Source organism: Eschrichtius robustus, chromosome 16 (assembly GCF_028021215.1).
Source record: "Eschrichtius robustus isolate mEscRob2 chromosome 16, mEscRob2.pri, whole genome shotgun sequence".
NCBI classification, from domain to species: Eukaryota; Metazoa; Chordata; class Mammalia; order Artiodactyla; family Eschrichtiidae; genus Eschrichtius; species Eschrichtius robustus.
The window spans coordinates 66,689,656-66,708,690 of record NC_090839.1 but is presented as its reverse complement, the minus strand read 5'-3'; the positions used below and the strand labels follow the sequence as shown (position 1 = coordinate 66,708,690).

The 19,035-nt window shown below is 42.0% G+C and overlaps 2 protein-coding genes across 5 annotated transcripts in view; one reads left to right on the top strand and one right to left on the bottom strand.

Annotated features, from left to right (window-relative positions):
- BFAR (bifunctional apoptosis regulator) overlaps positions 1-4,086 on the bottom strand; it is a 28,214-nt gene extending 24,128 nt beyond the window's left edge. The window contains exon 1 of one of the 2 annotated variants that reach the window (XM_068565229.1): positions 3,883-4,086. The gene's annotated coding sequence lies outside the window, so the exon portion shown is untranslated. The remainder of the gene's footprint in view (positions 1-3,882) is intronic. The other variant, XM_068565228.1, reaches the window with a different exon arrangement.
- Positions 4,087-4,098: 12 nt separating this feature from the next.
- PARN (poly(A)-specific ribonuclease) overlaps positions 4,099-19,035 on the top strand; it is a 163,476-nt gene continuing 148,539 nt past the window's right edge. Inside the window, exons 1-6 of one of the 3 annotated variants that reach the window (XM_068565226.1) lie at positions 4,099-4,186; positions 8,079-8,156; positions 10,845-10,924; positions 11,399-11,466; positions 11,552-11,633; positions 16,301-16,361. In XM_068565226.1, coding sequence (XP_068421327.1) covers positions 11,405-11,466; positions 11,552-11,633; positions 16,301-16,361 — 205 coding nt within the window. In that variant the 5' untranslated portion in view covers positions 4,099-4,186; positions 8,079-8,156; positions 10,845-10,924; positions 11,399-11,404. Of the gene's footprint in view, positions 4,187-7,130; positions 7,387-7,542; positions 7,675-8,078; positions 8,157-10,844; positions 10,925-11,398; positions 11,467-11,551; positions 11,634-16,300; positions 16,362-19,035 lie in introns of those variants that run through there. The other 2 variants (XM_068565227.1, XM_068565225.1) reach the window with 2 other exon arrangements.

The following is a 19,035-nucleotide window of genomic DNA, read 5'->3' as shown; positions in this document are numbered from 1 at the left end:
CCTCTTCACTCAACAAAACACTGATTGTGACTATAATACATACCTAACGTTTTATGAATAATCTTTTGAAGAGCTAATTTATTGGGATTCTAGCCTGAAAAATATGATCTCAATCACTTCTTACCAGAGATGTTCACTGCAAGAATAAAAAGCTTTTGGCTTTAGATGGGTCTCTAGTTAGGTTATTTCTTCTCATTACATATTACCCGACAACACAGAATAATGACAATTGCTGATATTTACTGAGCCCTTACATAATGTGAGAGGCACAACAATCTTATGGGATAGTTACTACTATCATCTCCATTTTACTGATGAGAAAATGGAGACCTAATTAGTATAGGACAGAGCCAGGTTTTGTTTGTTTGTTTTTTTAAACAACAACAACACAATTTCTTCTTTTTTTTTTTTTTGGCCATGCTGTGCAGCATGCGGGATCCCCAACCAGGGGTCGGACCCATGCCCCCTGCAGTGGAAGCGTGGGGTCTTAACCCCTGGACCACCAGGAGATTCAGAGCCACGTTTTAAATGATGGTCTGGCATAAAGCCTGTCCTCGTAACACTATATTGGTCTAGGCCACGTCATAGAGGGGCCACTGCGAAGCTGAGAAATCCAAACTAGAATCTGACATCACTGCATTTTGGAACATGTGGACTCCAGCTTGTGGCTCTTAGGGTGAGCATGCTGTTCCTCATATGAGATAAATAAGCAGAAATATTCACAAGAGAAATAGGGGTGAGGGTGCTTGGGTGAACCCCCATTTCTGGCACCAGCCCCCCCAGTCCACCCCTGGGGACACCACTATAAACACTAGCAGAATGCTACAGACATTATCAAATGTCCAAAGAGGGACCACCCATTTCTCGTGATTATGAGATAAAAAGAAATGTGTCCAAATGTAAGCAAGGCAAAGGTCAGAAACGGCAAATAAAACAGAACATGATATGTACTTCTTGCAGGTGGCGGAAGCTGGCTTTCATTAACTTAAGAGAAGCATTTCCAGGCTCTTACTGTACAAAACTTTGTGTTTTTCCAACTCCAATTGAGTGGAGTTCCAACTCCAACTCCAATAGACAAAACTTTGTCTATCTTCCAAGAAAATAGACAGATTTTCTTTCTAGACAGGGTCAGAAATCACTAGGGCAAAGGCAGCTAGCTAGCTCACTGGACACTGACCAGCTGCCTGCAATTTGAGACCCTGTGATTTACTGCCTGTGAGTGGTGCTGGGCAAGACAAGAGCACACGGGGAAGTGTGTCCTGGTCTCCCCTCTTCCGTGTCTGCTCTGTGGCATATATTCAACGACCTATCTCGTATGAAACACTGGAGATGCCTAATGACTCAGAAAGTGATCAAAAACTACTGGTGGTTACCAGTAACCCACACCTTAGCTATCGGGTTTTAAACTATTCCCTTACGATTCACACATTCTAAACTAACGAATCCTTTTCAGGTTTTGCACACTGATGGTTGAGTAGTCTTTGCCTCTCTGACCAAATTCTGAGCTCCTGAAGGTCAGGAACCAAGCCAGAGAATTCTATCATTGTACCTGACAGCAACTGGCACAAAGCTGAGTTCTAGATATTTGTAGCTGAAAATCAAATCCACAAATCTTTGACTTCTTTCACAGAAGTTTCTTAGAACTTCCGTCAGAATCACCTGGGAAGTTTGGTGAACTCAAAGATATTTGGCAGAGAGGCCCAAGAATGTTCATTTAAACAAGCCCCTTAGAATACTCTTATGTACATGGATGTTTGGGAACTAGAGAGCTGTTACATACAAATAAACACTTACATGCCTAAGTATGTGTGTCATACAAGGTATAGGCGAGATATTAACAAAATCAAGTTTAAATAACACTTAAAATCTCATTTCCTCTTCTCTCTAGTCCCTCCTCTCGCCACTGTCTGAATCATCCTCCTGGAGCAAAACTCTGATCAAGTCCTTCCTTTGCTCAAAACCTTCCCAACTGTGAGAATATAAAACCTATGGTCATAAGCTTGTCATTTAAGAATCTTTATGGCCCAGCTGCAGTCAACATAACTTTTTAACTAAGAGCACAAACTCTGGGGCCAAAATGACTGAATTCAAATCCCAAAGCCTGCAATTATTAGTTGTGTGACCTCAGGCAAGTCACTTAACCTCTCTGTGCCTCAGATTCTTCATCTGTAAAATGGGAATATGAATAGGACCTGCCTGATAGGGTTGTTGGCAGGATTAAATGAATTAATGCATGCACAGCACTAATAGTGCCTGGCACATAGTAAGTGCAAAATAAGTGTTAGCTATTACTATTATCCTGATTATCTCCTACTCTTCACCTGCTCACACATTATACTCTAGTCCCACCTATTAATTCCTGCTCCTTGGGCATTTTTTCATATCACCCTGTTCCCTCCATTTGTAACACAGCGCCACACCATCTCTGGGTCAAAAGTGTCCAACTGACAAGAGCCAATTCAACTGTCACTTGAAAATCTTTAATAACTAACTCCCCTCATAACCCAAATTAATCTTCCTGCCTCTGTGCATTAGTGTAACTTTTATTTGTGCATGTTTTCTTATCTCCTAGACTATGATTTCCCTGGAGAGGCTGGTATAGTTGAAACAGTATGGTCTTAAAGGTTAGACAGACCTGGGTTCCAAACCAGATCACATTTATCTGCTCTGAGCCTCCTATTTCCCATTTATAAGTTCAGGATAATAACACCTCCTTTGAAGGAAGCTTAAATGACAAATTCTATCTATAGATATTCAAAAAGTCTGCTGTATGGTTGATTGGTATTGTTAATAGTGGTATTTATTTAGTGCCAGCTATGTAGGTAGTACCAGTGCCAAATACTGGAGCTTAAAAAAAAAAAGACAGAACTGCCCTGGAGAAGCACAATTTTTCCATCAAGTTTATGGAGATATGGGTTTGTATATCCCTAGGCTGGCTTGTTTACAAAATAGCTGTGACAAGAACAAACAAAACAACCCAACCCACACGTGCACTCTGCGTCAGCTCTGGGGTGCGTCCGGGGAAGACAGCAAAACTCCTTTCTATTGACGTTTCAGAGAGTGACATCAAGACCACCTACAAAGGACCGACCAATGCGCTTCGGCGGGGAGGACCCAACGGGGACTGTTGAGGGCATGACAGCACCTGGCTCTTCCTCCTCCCCACCAAAGTTGGGGGGCCGCCTTCTGCCCGCCAAAGATCCCCAGTTTGACATGCCCTGACTCTCTTTTGCCTTTTTTTCTTTTCTTTTCTTTCTTTTTTTTTTTTTAAAGAAAACTCCCTTTTGCAAAAGTCCAGATTTCTGAGCCGTGAGCTCAGAATCACAAGAGCTGGGACTGTCACTCTGGGATTTCACCTTCCCCTTTCTGTGCGTCCGTTACCCTCTTTTAAAACTAGAGCAATCGTTCAGCCTTGGGGCTGGAACGTGCCCGGCCAGTCAGACCTGAAGCCCAGCCTGGCGTCTATCAGAAGCCTGGTCAATTCTGCACGCGCTGTATAGGCTGCGACCCGCGTTCCCGGGGGCGGGCGCCCCGTCGTCTCCCTCCAAGGTGTGTGGAAGCGACGTCCCCTCCCTCTCGCCCTAGGGAGATCCTGGAACTACAGGCTCGGACTCTGACCCTGGAGGGGACACAGGTGAGGCCAAGAGACCGGCCGTGCCGAGGTGGGCTCTCGGTAAGGGATGGAGAAGCTGGCCAAGCGGGGGTCCACTCCCCGAGGCCAGGACCGCGGCTGCTCAGGACCGGGGCTGCTCAGGACCGGGGCCTGGGAGGAGAAAGCCCGCGCACCGCTCGGAGCCCGTCCTCCACATCCGCGGTCCACACCCCGCCCCCAAATCGAGCCCGGGCCGCCCACTGGCCATCCTCCGCCAAACCGCTGCTTACCGCCGCGCTCATCCCGGGGCCGAACTGGCCATCGACGCCCGCCTCGACCCCAGCGTAAGCAAAGGAAGAAGTAACGGCTGCACTTCCGGAAGTAACCTAGGACTGACTGCGGAGGAGAGTGCCCCCGGCCCGCGACCATAGAGGAGAGGCTGCACCCGTTCCCTAACCCCCTCGACCCTGCGCCCTCCCCGCTGCCTAGAGCGGCCACTCTTGGGCCGGGGAGGTCCGCGCAGGCGTACTACCGCCGGTCCCGCCCCTTACTCTTGGATGCACAGACCTTGAGCCAGGGCTTTTCACCGAGAAGGTGAGGCTGTTGTGGTATTTGATCATCCAGGGTGGCTGTTATTATATCTGCAGGAAACAGCTTTGCCCGGAAATTAAAATTATATTACAAGACCGTACTGTACTCGCCACAATTTTTTTTTGCCTTTACATTTTATGCAGAAAATCAGAGAACCATGGCTAGATTTCCATTTGCAGTATTAAGAAGAATCGGAATTAAAATGACTTTCTTATCACCACGTTTTTTTTCCCCAGCGTCTTGGTTCGTTAAGAATTAATGAGGATTACCTGTTTTAAGTCACTGGCCTGGAGATTGTTAAATCGATAATTTTGGATGATTATTTTTTTCTAGCAATCAAATGGGCAAAGAGTAAAAAGATTGGTAATGTTCTGTGCTAGTGCCAGGAGTGTATGACTCATTTTCTGGAGGATAGTCTGGCAATAGGTATCAGCTTATTTTAAAAAAATTGCCGTGAAAGATACATAGCAAAATTTACCATTTTAACCATTTTCAAGTGTGCAGTTCAGTGGCACTAACTGTATCCACGTTGTTGTGCCGTCATCACCACCATCCAGGACTTTATCATCTTCCAAAACTGAAAGTCCATACCCATTCAACAAGTACCAATAGTTCCTTCCCCAGCCTCTGGTAACCACCATTCTACTTTCTGTTCAAGAATTTGACTACTCTAGGTACCACATATAAGTGGAATCATACAGTGTTTGTCTTGTTGTGACTGGCTTATTTCACTTAGCAAATGTCCTCCAGGTTCATCTACTTTGTAGCATGTGTCAGAATTTCCCTCTGTTTAAAGGCAGAATAAAATTCCACTGTAGGTATACGTGACGTTTTGTGTATCCATTCATCTGATGATAGATGCTTGGGTTGTTTCCACTTTTTGGCTATTGTGAATTATGCTGCTATGAACATGGGTGTACAAAAACCTATTCAAACCTCTACTTTCAATTATTTTGGGTGTATGCCCAGAAGTGGAATTGCTGCATTATATGATAATACTATTTTAAATTTTTTAAAGAAGGACCATACTGTTTTCCATAGTGACTGTACCATTTTACATTCCCACTAGCAGTGCACAAAGTTCCAATTTCTTACCTAATAGGTGTGAAATGATATCTCACTGTGGTTTTGATTTGCATTTGTGATGTTGAGTGTCTTTTCATGAGCTTGTTGGCCATTTATATCTTCTTTGGAGAAATGTTTAAGTCCTTTGTCCATTTTTAAATTGGATTGTTTGTTTTTGTGTTTTTGAGTTGTAGGAGTTCTTTATATATTATGGATATTTACGCTTTATCAGTATATGATTTGCAAGTTTTTTCTCCCATTCTGTGGGTTGCCTCTTCACCTTGCTGATAGTGTCCTTTGATGCACAGAAGTTTTTAATTTTGATGTAATTCAATTCATCGATTTTTTCTTTTGTTGCCTATGCTTTTGGTGTCATAGCAAAAAATCAATGCCTAATCCAACATCATGAAGATTTTGCCCTATGTTTTCTTCTAAAACCTTTATAGTTTTGGCTCTTACATTTAGATGTTTGATTTATTTTGAATTGATTTTTATACGGTGTTAGGTAAGGTTCTAACTTCATTCTTTTGCATGTGGATATTCAGTTTTCTTAACACCATTTGTTGAAAAGAGTATCCTTCCCTCACTGAATGGTCTTGGCATCCTTGTTGCAAATCATTTGACCATATATTCAAGGGATTATTTGGGGGCTCTCTACTTTATTTCATTAGTCTCTATGTCTTTATGTCAGTACCACACTGTTTTGATTACTGTAGCTTTGCAGTAAGTTTTGATATTTATTGAACTTAAATTACTTAAAATTTAAACTTAAGTGGCCATATGTGACCAGTACTTTCCATTTAGGACTTTTAAAGCTGATACTAGAAGGCAGAGAGACACTTCAAGTTTGAAGTTTGACTACTTGTCATATTGGTTTTCACATTTACTCTCTGGCTCACACTAGGATTGGTGGGCCTAATTAACTATATATAAATTTCCTTTGAATGAGTAGAGGAAAATGGACTTGTGGCACCTGGTGGGGAAAATATGGTCACACTCTTACTTGTTCTTTAGGGTTCTTATTATTTTCTTTTGGGGGAAAATGGTTATCTTCTTTTCAAAAAGCACAAGTGGTTCATACTCAGTATTTCTCTCAAACCTAAGGTGTGAATGCAGGGAGATGTGACAGCAGGTCAGAACGCTGATCATATCTTACATTTATTTTTACAGTGCTTTACAATTCACATACATTATCACCACTGATCCTCAACCCTATTTAGTGGATGAGAAAATCGAGGTTTAGGAAGATTGAATAATTCCAGACCTAATAAATGGCAGAACTATCCTTTGAAAGCAGATCTTCTAACCAACTTTCATAGTAGGCTTTTGTGAAAGACCAAGGTGAATTCATTCACTCAACCCACGTTTATCGAGCATCTATACGTGTCAGCAGTGTCGTAGGCTCTGTGAATCAACTGCAAACCACAAACCAACATAAAACTCCATCAGGCAAGACCTAATCTGTTTTGCCCACCGTAGTATTCTCAGTAGCTAGTGCAGTAGATAAAGGTCTCAGGTTTGCGTTCCCCGTCACCTCTGTAAGTAACCCTCTTTTCCATTGCTCTTATTGCAGCACCCTGCTCTTTCTCTTCACAGCGAACTTTGGGTTTCCAAGTGGCAAGTTCGATTCCTGCCTGACTTTCCCCTCTTCCCTCAAGTTAAGCTCCAGTGGGAGCTTGTCTTTTCTATTCCTCACTGTATCCCCACTCCTTTCAGGGTGCCTGGCACATAACTGGAACTCAAGAAATATTTTTTCATCAACTGGATGGATGTCATGTCACTCAAACTTCTGAAGTAAATGGCCCGGGCTTCCCTGGTGGTGTAGTGGTTAAGAATCCGCCTGCCAATGCAGGGGACACGGGTTCGAGCCCTGATCCGGGAAGATCCCACACGTCGCGGAACAGCTAAGCCCGTGCGTCACAACTACTGAGCCTGTGCTCTAGAGCGCGCGTGCCACAACTACTGAGTCCATGTTTCACAATGGCTGAAGCCCACGTGCCTAGAGCCCGTGCTCCTCAACAAGAGAAGCCACCGCAGTGAGAAGCCCGCGCACCGCAACGAAGACTAGACGCCGCTCCCGCAACTAGAAAAAGCCGGCATGCAGCAACGAAAACCTAATGCAGCCAAAAATAAATAAAGTAAATTGTCCAAGTCTGGTCCTCACCAGTTAGACCACGCCTTGGGGGACTTCGATAGCCACGCCCCTCCTGTGTCCCGGGAAAGGAACCCAGCCTTGGCCCCGCCCCTGCCATGACGCAGGCACACGTGACGGCGCGCCGGCGCGCGCTGTTTCCGGAAGTCACCCCCGCGGTCTCCGCTGCTGCTGCCTGCGCTGCTGGCAGTGGAACTTCGCGAGTGGAACGGCAGAGGCGGGCCGGACGGGGCCGGGGCCTGGCCACTCTGCAAAATGGAGATAATCAGGAGCAGTGCGTGTCCGCCGTGCACCTCCCCGCGTACCGCGGCCCCCCTCACCCGGCCTGCTAGGCCCGGAACACGGCCGGTCTGCTTGGCGGGGCCCGGGGCAGAGGCAGCCCCTCAGGGGTTTGCTCCCCCTTTTGCGCCTCTTGGAGGGCCTTATTCCTCTCTGGCCCATACACCCTTCGGGGCCTTGTCGTCTTTCTTACCCGGGCACCCCCAGGGCCTTATCCCTCTCAGGCTCGTGCCCCCCGCGGGGCTTATTTTCCGCCCCTGTCTGTGCACCCCTCAGGGACCTGTCCTTCCGCCCTAGGAGACGTAGGAGTTCCCCGGGCCCTCCTTCCTTCCCAACCTAGTAGCCCGTGGACAAGCAGCTAGACCACCGGTTCTGAGCCTGTTCTCGGTTTCTCCGCAGATTTTAAGAGTAATCTCCACAAAGTGTACCAGGCCATAGAGGAGGCGGACTTCTTCGCCATCGATGGGGAGTTTTCAGGTATCCCTCGCTTGCAAGCTTGAGGCTGGCACCTTGCAGTGCATAGCCAAGCCTCCTGCCCCCCTACCCCCTGCTCCCTTGCCCCGGACTTTTGCCTGCTGGCCGCTCCCCCCTGTTTGTAGCCTTGGGCAAGTTGCATGGGTCTCCACGTTTCCTCTTAAATGTTTCGAAAGCACGGAAGAGGTGCGGTGGGTTTTGTGATTGGGTTTGTGGTTGTTGGACCTCTCAGGGTTGCAGATAGAGATTAAGGTTTTGGTGCTGCTTAAAAACTGTTGGATGTGTGTGAGACAGCTTGGGAGTTCGGCTCAGGCTTTTGTGTGTGTGTGGTGAAATACACATAACATAAAATTTATCGTTTTAACCATTTTTAAGTGGTTTTAAAGTCCAGTGGCATTAAATACATGCACATTGTTGTGCATCCATCTCCAGAACTTTTTCATCTTCAGAACTGAAACACTCTACCCATTGAACAATAATTCCCAACTCCTCTCTCCCTCTGCCTCTGGCAACCACTGTTTCTGTCTCTATGAATTTGACTAGTTTAGACATTTCCTATAAGTGGAATCATACAATATTTGTCCTTTGTGACCGACTTAGGGTCGGACTTTTGCAGATAAATGAAGGTATTCCTTTAGGCATTAGTGGAAGTGTTTATTGCCTGCCTTGGCATGTGTGTGCATGTGTGTCTAATACTTTACTAACAGTTATAATTGCAAGGTTTTTTCTTTTTCTCTTTTTGGATCAAAGATATCCACGTTTGGTATAGATAACACTTTTGCTACAAGTTTAACATGTTTCTAAGACTTCAGCTCTTTCTAAAGGACTCCATGTTGGGGGTAATCTTTGGCTTTAATTAAGCGTGCAGTTTCTAGTTGGAGTCAATTCCCTGGCAAGCTAAGAGTTTTCACCACAAAGAATTGTCTCTTGATGTTGAATATACCTTTGTTGTGTAGATGTTACTCCAAACTGTTGACCAAGACTGTACTCTAACAATAATGCACATCAGTATTTGTTGATGTCTGAGTATGCATTAATCTTTGAAAGCAGCAAAACTTATTCAGTCATAGAGATTGTTTTCTTAAATCATGACTGTTTCGAAACCTATTTTTTTTTTTTTTTACTGAATTGTAATTGACCAATTATGTCAGTTTCAGGTGTACAACATAGTGATTTGATATTTTTATACACTATGAAATGATCACCATGCTAAGTCTAGTTACTATCTGTTAGCTACAAAGTTATTGTTGGCTATATTATTGGCTATATTCCCTATACTGTGACATTTATTTTATAAATGAAACTTTGTATCTCTTAAACCCCTTCACCTATTTGGCCTTTCCCCCGAACCCCTCCCCTCTGGCAACCATTAGTTTACTCTCTGTATCAATGTCTTTGTTTTGTTTTGTTTGTTTGTTTTGTTTTTTAGATTTCACCAGTAAGTGAAATCATATGGTATTTGTCTTTCTCTGTCTGACTTATTTCACTTAACATAATACCTTCTAGGTCCATCCATGTTGCAGATGGCAAGGTTTTATTCTTTTTTATGGCTGAGTAATATTTCTTTATATGTATGTGTATATATATGTATGTGTGTGTGTGTATATATATATATGTGTGTATATATGGCATCTTCATTATCCATTCATCTATCTTTGGACAATTAGGTTGCTTCTGTGTCTTTGCTATTGTAAATAATGATGTCGTGACATAGGGATGCATATATCTTTTCAAATTAGAATTACTGAAGAAAAAATAATTTTTGTTTTCTTCTGATAAATATCCAGAGTGGAATTGCTGGCTCATATGTTAGCTCTATTTTTAATATTTTGAGGAAGCTTTATACTGTTTTCTATAGTGGCTGCACCAGTTGACCTTCCCACCAACAGTACATGACGGTTCCCTTTTCTCCACATCCTTGCCAACACTTGTTATTTCTTGTGTTTTTGAGAATAGCCATTCTGATAGGCGTGAGGTGGCATCTCAAGATTGCTTTGGCTGTTCGGGGTATTTTGTGGTTCCATACAAATTTTAGGATTATTTGTTCTAGTTCTGTGACAAATGCCATGGGTATTTTGATAGAGATTGCTTTGAATCTGTAGATTGCTTTGGGTAATATGGACATTTTTACAGTATTAATTCTTCCGATTCGTGAGCACAGTCTTTCCATTTATTCCCATTGTTTTCAATTTCTTGCACCAATGTCTTACAGTTCTCAGAGTACAGGTCTTTCACCTTCTTGGTTAAATTTATTCCTAGGTATTTTATTCTTTTTGATGCAGTTGTAAATGGGATTGTTTTCTTAATTTCTGTTTTTGTTACTAGTGTATAGAAATTTACAACAGATTTCTGTGTATTAATTTTGTATCCTGCAACTTTACTAACTTCCTTTATTAGTTCTAATAGTTTTTTGGTGAGGTCTCTATAGTGTTTTCTATATTTGAAATCTATTTTAGACACTGAAACTGCCCATTCTCAAATTGAAACATTCACATCTCTAAATTCGTTACTATAGAGTTTAGCTTGGTAGCCAGTGAATTTAATGCTAATTTTGAATAAATGAAGAAAGGAGCACTTCCAATTAATTTTCATTCATAAAAATATGAGATTATAGCGCCATTGAATAGTTGACTGACATTTTTCCATTAACATTTATTAACAAGTTAAAAACTTTCATTTCTTAAAATCTAGGAATCAGCGATGGACCCTCGGTCACCGCATTAACAAATGGTTTTGACACTCCGGAAGAAAGGTATCAGAAGCTTAAAAAGGTACGTGGATGTGCTAGAAAAAAATTTTTTTCCCATGTTGGTCCTGCATATATTGAATTATAGAGGAATATAATCATTAAACTTGTTCATTAACGTCTCAACCCCAGCTATAAAATGGTATTTTAGTGGTATTTAAAACAACAGCAAAAATAATTGTTTGCTGGAAAACATTTTGGGGAAGGTTTAGTATTTTCAGTGTTAATTTGGTTTATAGGAAATGTGATGTGGTTATTTTAATCATTTGGAAATAGGTTTACCATGATAGTCCAGATGGTGGATAGGTGCCTAAGTTGGGAAAAATATTAAGAAATGTATATAAATTGATAATGCGTCTGATAGATACTGTGTAATCTGTTCTAATTGGAAGTATTCTGCCAAAGTTAAGTAATCAGAAAACCCACCTGATTGAGAATACTGTTGCTGATGTCGACTGTAGAGCACTGTTTTGACAGATATTTTATTTCCCTTTTCCAGCATTCCATGGACTTTTTGCTGTTTCAGTTTGGCCTCTGCACTTTTAAGTATGACTACACAGATTCAAAGTAGGTTGTTTTAATAAGTGGTGGGAATTCTTTTGTCATGGCGTAATGTAACCCCCTAAGTCTCCTTTTATCTTATTTTCCCCAGGTATATAACAAAGTCTTTTAACTTCTATGTTTTCCCGAAACCCTTCAATAGATCTTCACCAGATGTCAAATTTGTTTGTCAGGTTAGTAGTATAATTGAGTTTTTTTTCTGTTATGAATGGCTGATGAGACAGTGTGGAAATGTGGAATCAGAATTCTCTCTAAAATTTGGTTCTACCACTAACTTTGCACTTTGGGCAAATCATTTCACCTCTCTGACTTTCAGTTTTAGGGTTGTAAATTAATGACACTCCCATCTTCCCTTTTACTTGAGAATGAGTAAAGGAATGAGATGTAAGAGACAGGCAGATGGAAATGAGGACATGAGCTTTATCATTAGTAAAGCTGAATCTGAGACCATGGCTTCGTAGTGTGACTCTTTTGGGGATTTTTAATGTCTTACCCCTGAATTGAACCTACAGATCAGGACCTTCAGGCTTCTTCCCACCCCATTCTCATTGCACCCATCTCCAAGGGTAGAGCTTTATTTTCTGGAAGAGGAGGGTATGTGTGTATCCTCTTTGAAAAGAGAGAGCCCAAAAGGGGCTAAGCTATATATGTTCAGTTTCTTTTCCCAAGCTCACCAATTAGGAAAGAGGGTAGATAAAGACAACTGTTTCCTCCTGAGGAGGAGAGGGCTGACTTTATGAGCCAAGGTAAGGATACAAGGAGGTTCCCCTTTAGAACACCCTGTTCGGAGTTGTAGCTGATCTAGTAGACACTCAGTGAATATCAGTTTCCCCTTTCTGCTCTCTTAATAATCTGATACAATGGATAAGGTGAATGTGAATAAGTGTATAGCGAATGGATATGTGATGAAAGCTGAATGTTGGCCTTTTCTCCCTTATGATCTTATGCCTGAGCTTCTCTCCCCGTAGCAACATTAGTTCCTTTGAGTCTTCCCATCTTTCCCTTTTCCTGCATGTAAGTAGTAATGCAGTTAAGAAAGCCTGGAGGGTAGGCTTCTGAGTGACTGAGTCATGTCAGGTTCTTTCTGTAATAAGGCAGGATATAAACAAGTGAAATTAAGCATTAATTGTATATCTAGGGCTGAAGAGAAGGTAATTTTGGTCTTGTAACCTGAATTTTTCTTAAATTAACAAATAAACCATGGTTGATATTTCTTTACCCTGCAACCAGTTAACAGCTATTTACCAGTCAACTTAGTATAGGATACTTAATTAAACAGTATTTGTAGATTTTTACTGAGAGAAAAATAGGCTCAGTTGGGAAATTTGTATGGATGTAGTTTTCCAACAGTACCAGGAAAAGACAATTATTTAAAGTGGATTCCATAGCTTTAGCCAGGGGTTAATCAAACAAATGCAGACAGTGGCAATGAGACACCTTGGGGATGATGCTTTGTTCTAAAAGACCAACACAAACACAGTTATTCTAGGAAATGAATTGGAAACAGATCAAAAGAACCTACCCATTGTACAAAGCCATTCTGGGGCTACACCTGGAACACTTAATGCAGTTATAGTAGCCAGCCACTCCTTAAAACAAAGAAAGACATCACAGACTTGAAGACAGGCCAGAGACTAATGTCTAAAATGGACAATGGGATAAAAATGGTGCAATTCTCTATTCTGGAAAAGCAAAGGCAGAGAAGAGGTTTAGACTCAGTTAAGTAAACTTGTGAATTGTATGGATATGGTAAATGATAGTATCTTTGAATTTTTTTCTTTTGTCCTCCATCTAAGGTGGATTTTGTCTTTAAAATTCTATGGTGACAGCAGAGTTGTATCTTATAAGGAACGTATTAGTTTCTGGAGTCAGCGAGTAGGGTGAAAATTGTGTCTGGTCAAAAATCAATCTTGAAAAGCTCTCATTACCCTTAAAGCAGGGAGAATTTGGGAGCAAAATAACTTAATATGCTCTTTGAAAAATAAGCATCTGTATACATAGTGAGCTGCTCACACTTGGCGGGATATGGAGGAGTGAGCTGCCTGAGAGCCAGGCACACTCCTGGAGCATGTGCCCGTCCAGTGGGGCGACAGCAGAACTGCATGGCATTGGCATTGTCTTCACCTCCTCTTTTTCTTCTCTTCTCCTTCCTTTTTCTGGCCGAACATCTATAGTTGAATTCATGGAAGAAAATACATATGTGGTTGTGCAAAATAGAGACCCTGCTGCTGTCTATAGAGTAAAGAACGAGTTTCTTTTTTTATCCCGTCTTCCCCATGCCACTTCCTTCCCCATTTCACTCCTTTTATGTCCATATGTACATATACTCTTATCTCTACATATATATACATAATTTTAGCTTTTTTCTTTAATATACACAGGATCATAATATTCATATTTTATATAACTTGCATTTTCTACTTAACACACTGTCTTCATATTTCATAGTATGGATATGTTATAATTTGTTTAATTGGAGTTTAGAAGTTTTCCAGTGGTTACCTATTTTAAGCAATGCTATAGTCAGCGTCTATGTGCAGCATGTCTTGGTTATATGTAGGAATGTTTTTATAGGATAGATTTCCTAGAGGGGGAATTGCTGACTCATAGAGCTTATATATTTAACATTTTGATAGATGCCTCAAACTGTCCTCCCAAGTAGCCGTGCTCATCTTTTGAATCCTGAAAATGGTACGTTTAGGACCAACCAAAGATAGTGGTTAGTAAACCACAAATAGATTTTGTTGGTTCAAAGTGTTATTTCTTTATTTTCTTTTATTTTTTTTTAGACATCAGGTTCTTATTAGTTATCTATTTTATACAAATTAGTGTATATATGTTAATCCCAATCTCCCAATTCATCCCACACCCTCCCCCCTCCAACCCCTGGCCGCTTTCCCCCCTTGGTGTCCATATGTTTGTTCTTTATGTCTGTGTCTCTATTTCTGCCTTGGAAACCGGTTCATCTGTACCATTTTTCTATATGGGTTTTTTTCTTTATTATGGTAAAAAATAAATAACCTAAAATTTACCATTTTAAGAGGCTTTCAGTTCAGTGGCATAAAGTACATTTTTTTGGTGCAACTTAGAGGGTATTGTTTGAGTGGAAAGTAAATAGCTTCAAAAAGGGGGTGAATCTCTGACTCTGGATTTTTAAAGAAGGAAGTTAGGATGTTTTGGAGTCTAGTGACAGCAGGGACAAAAATGCCTTTCCATAATCCATCTTTTGGTGCCTCTGTCAGTGATGGAATATTAGGTGGGCAGAGTTATAAGAATGCTCAGGCATGGAAGATAAAAAGGCTTGTGGCCCAAGTCAGAAGTCACTGGGTCTTGTTCAGAACAAGATAAAAAGGGAAGATGTGGGTGGGGACTGGTTGCTTATTTGAAACTACAGGAAACCTGGACATGATGGAAAATGATGTGCCTGTACCCACACGTGTGTGTGTGTTTGTGTGTGTGTGTGTGTTTGTGTGTGTGTGTATTTGGTAAGGTTGCCTTTTTATATCTCATCATATTTTAAAAAGAATTTGTGTTGGGTAAAAAGTATATATATATATCTATATCTATAAAAGTATATATAGTATATGAAAGCTTTTAACATAAGATTAAAAAGATAAGTAAGTGAAAAGTTGGAAGAAAAGAGAAATGAGGATGTGATTACTGTGTATGACTAGAACACAGAATTTGTGTCAAAGAAGGTCTCACCTTTTTGTCTCTTAGCGTCCTACCAGCCAAGAATAGGGGGAACACACAATCAGTTCTGTGGCCCATAGGATCGAAATAGGCCAGAGCTCAGGAGAAGTTCAGCTTTCCTCAGACTAGAGACCTCAGAACATTTCCCCTTCTGTTATCATAAAGAAATCACTAATGTAGAAGACCTTGTCTTCAGTGGCATCTCTCAAGAGAATACGGTAATGAGTTTACTGGAACTGGTACAGCGTCCCTCAGCCTAGACTGATGGTATAATGTCAAGTACAAGTCAGGAAGGTAGTTCTATGTGGGGTCAGATTAAAATGACTCAAGTGTGCTGCCCTCTAATGTTCTGACTTAAAACAAGAATAAAATTAGAGAAGCTACAGTGATGTTTCCCACTCTTCAGTCAGTTGAGTAAGAACTTTGTGAAAATTTTCCCATTCTTGGGTAGTATTATTTAATTAATATTTTTACTAACATTTACTTATATATTTTGACTTACCCTAGGCTTGAGATATGTATTTAATAAATCTCATTACTGGGAATTTTTCTCTATTTTGATCTTGAATGTAAAGAACATCCAATTAAGAGCTTGGGACATCCCTAGTCCAATGGTTAAGACTCTGCACTTCCAAAGCAGGGGGCACGGGTTCGATCCCTGGTCAGGGAACTAAGATCCCACATGCCACACGGCGTGGCCAAAAAAAGAAAACAAAGATTTGGGGCTTTCAGAATCTAAGTTGAAGTGAATATTGATACCTTATAACTTGCACATGTTTGCTACCTTAAACCTGAACCTGGGGTGAGATAATAGAAATACATTTAATTTTTATTTATAGTCAGTACAGCCACCAGGAGTTTCCTGCCTATTGGGAGAATATATGTTCACTAAGTAAAATTTTCTTAAATGTTGTGAAACAAAGGATATTTGTTTTATAAGCTATAAAGGAGAAGAGCCCAGATAGTTTAAGTGAATTAATGGATGATTTGGCAGCGGTGGAGTAGAAATGCCTTGTCCTCTGACCTTTGGCATGCTGTCTCCTTGCCTGGTTGCCTTTGTTTACCCGCCTGAGTTCTTTCTCTGCTTCTAGTCATACACCTGCCACGAACATCACCGAAATGCATGTTCTGTTTACTCTTGTTTCAGAGCTCAAGCATTGACTTTCTAGCAAGCCAAGGATTTGATTTTAATAAAGTTTTTCGCAACGGTAAGACTATGTGTGACCTCTCTTTAGAGCTTGTAAATCTGGATTTGGTTGAGAATTATCTTTTTCTGCCTGCTGTCTGAGACAGGATCTAGGATTCCCAGCCCATCATGTGCAGCCATAGAGTTTTTATTGTGCCCTTTTTTTAAGGCCTGAACTGAACAGGAGAGGAGCTGCTACTTTATTTAGCTCTAAGGCCTCTCACGCTCCTGGTTTCACCGAGTAGAGCTTTTCTGTCGCTGGTGTGACTTGGTTTCCTGGCACACCACCTGGAGGGGGGAATGCGTCCCTGTTTTCTTTCAGTGAGACAAGTGCTACAATGTAGCATTTTAAAAAGCAGCCATATTCCAGTAATACAGAGATGGTCTTTGGAGGAGAAAAGTCTACATAGTCTGCACAATCCTGATGGCTAACTTGCTGGAATGATAGGCTGGCAAGCAGCCTGGGGGGAGGGACTACGGCCCTTCCTTATCCCCGGAGCAGAGCACGAATGATTCCTCTCCCATATCAGGGAGGTGACCGTTAAATATTTGATGAACGAACACCGGAAGTTAGACCACACCAGAGTGGTTTTCCTTCCATTCATTTATTTCCCGAAAAGTATTGGGGAAAGCCTCTGGTTTTCTCCGCAGTATTAAGCGCCTGCTGCTCTAAGGTCAATAGGTACTTTTCACTTAATTATTCTTGTAAATTGTATTCATTCCTATGGCGAATGTATTATTGAGCGAGGTAAGAAAGGAGATTTTTCTCAGCAAAGGTTCTAGAACATAGACGTCAGCTAAAGTCTCTTCCCCTCAGCATGATATCCTTGCCGGGCCTGTAGCACCCATGTCATGTTGTTTTTTTAATTGCTTTAGTGGTGCTGCGTCTTCATGTCTAGTGATGATTTTGATTTTTGTAAATACTAAAAAAAATTTGGAATCCAAACTGCTTAACCTGGTGGGTGAGCCAGCTGGGTAACACAATTTGGGTATAATAAAATAATTTATTTGCTTTGGCTCATACCTGACTCTGAAAGCCATTATAAAACACAAGTTCCAAATGTAGTTAGAGCCCTATAATGGACTAGTTGCAGAAATCTTTTGAAGGAACTACTTTACCCAGACTCATATGAGTGTGTAATTTCCAGCCTGATGGTTTTATTTTCATAAAAGGAGAGAAACAGCTAAATTGGAGGATGCCTCACTCTCTAGTTTTGTAGTCAGACCTTGTAATATTTTAGTCACAGCTGCATCAGGGCTCCCAGGCCATCTGTTATTACCGAGACTCTAACCCCGTGCTGTTGTAGATGCTCTGTAATTCTGACCTAGACCTTCACTTCTCTTTCTCATCAAATCTTTCCACTCAGGGTTTGCAAATACCAGGCCCTTTTCTCCTGGCAGTCTTCTTGGAAGTGCCTTTGACTTCCTTGTCTGAAATGGAACCAGGTCAGTCCTCTTGCCGTTCCCCCTGCGGCCCTCCCAAGCACAGGTGGTTTCAGCTCTGTCTCTGTATCTGCAGCCAGGCAGTGGTAGGCATGCCACGTTCAATCCACTTGAGTTCCCTCTTCTCAGGAGCCACAGTTCTTCCCAGGGCTGCGTCACCAGCTCTGCCGTCCCTCTTTCTGCTGACTTCCTGGGAGTGGCCTTCACCAGCAGCCTTGGCATCGGCTCATCGTCTTTCTCTCCACTCCTACCTCTCTCCTCCTTCTGGGTGACTCCAGCTTCCACTAGGACAACCAGCAAATGCTCTGTCTTGTCTGTTTCTTGGCCAGGCGGTCAGCAGTCCTCACTTCTGCCTCCCCTTAGCCCTGCACTCCCTTGGTAGCATCGTGGGTCTTATTAGCAATAACTGTGCCCATCTCCATCATTTCTCTTGTCTTTCTCTTCCACTTACTTGGGTACCTCATTTCAGCGATCAGTTGACCTCCATTGCTTTTTCACTATCGGTTACCTTCCACTCTCCTGTCTTGACTTCTCTCCGTGTCCACCTGGTCCATCATTATCCTTTCTTCCTGCCCTTGCTCCTCTTTCCCTCCATTGCCCTGGTCTAGCTAAGTCCCAGCCCTGGTTGGATCTTATCATCTACCTCCTCTATTTCTGAGCATCTGAAGATTGCAGAAAAATGTGACACACCTGAGCTAATTTGTCACTTTAAATTCATGACCACAAGCTTCAAGAAAAGGCTCAGTCATGCTCAAAAATCCTACTTTTCTGACTTAGAAATTCCCTTTCCAACTCTCTACGATGTCTGTCCCACTCAACTGATGACCATGCCTCTCAATGAAAATAGAAGCTATCAGGGAAGAGCCACTTCGTGTTCTCACCACCAGACCCACAGGTCTCCCTCAAGCGCGGGCTCAGCCTTTTTGTTTCTCTCCTTACAGAGAAGAGGAGTCCCTGCACCGGTCAGAGGCTAGTACCTGCCTCCTAGTCAGGCACTGGCTCTTCCAGTTTGCCCTTCTCTCTCCTGGATATTTTCCCGTCTCTTCTGATCATTCCGTCAACCTTTGTAAACATGCTTTGTGAAAGTGCAGAGCTTCTTAATCTAGGCCATGGGCCGCCTTCCTGCCATAGATAGAATTCAGAAGTCTGTGAACTCGGGGAGGGCATTGTGGAATTCAAATCTATATTTTCTCTAACCTTGAACTGAATTTGTTTCTTCTGTTAGGAATGTAGGCAACAACCCAGCAGTGTTA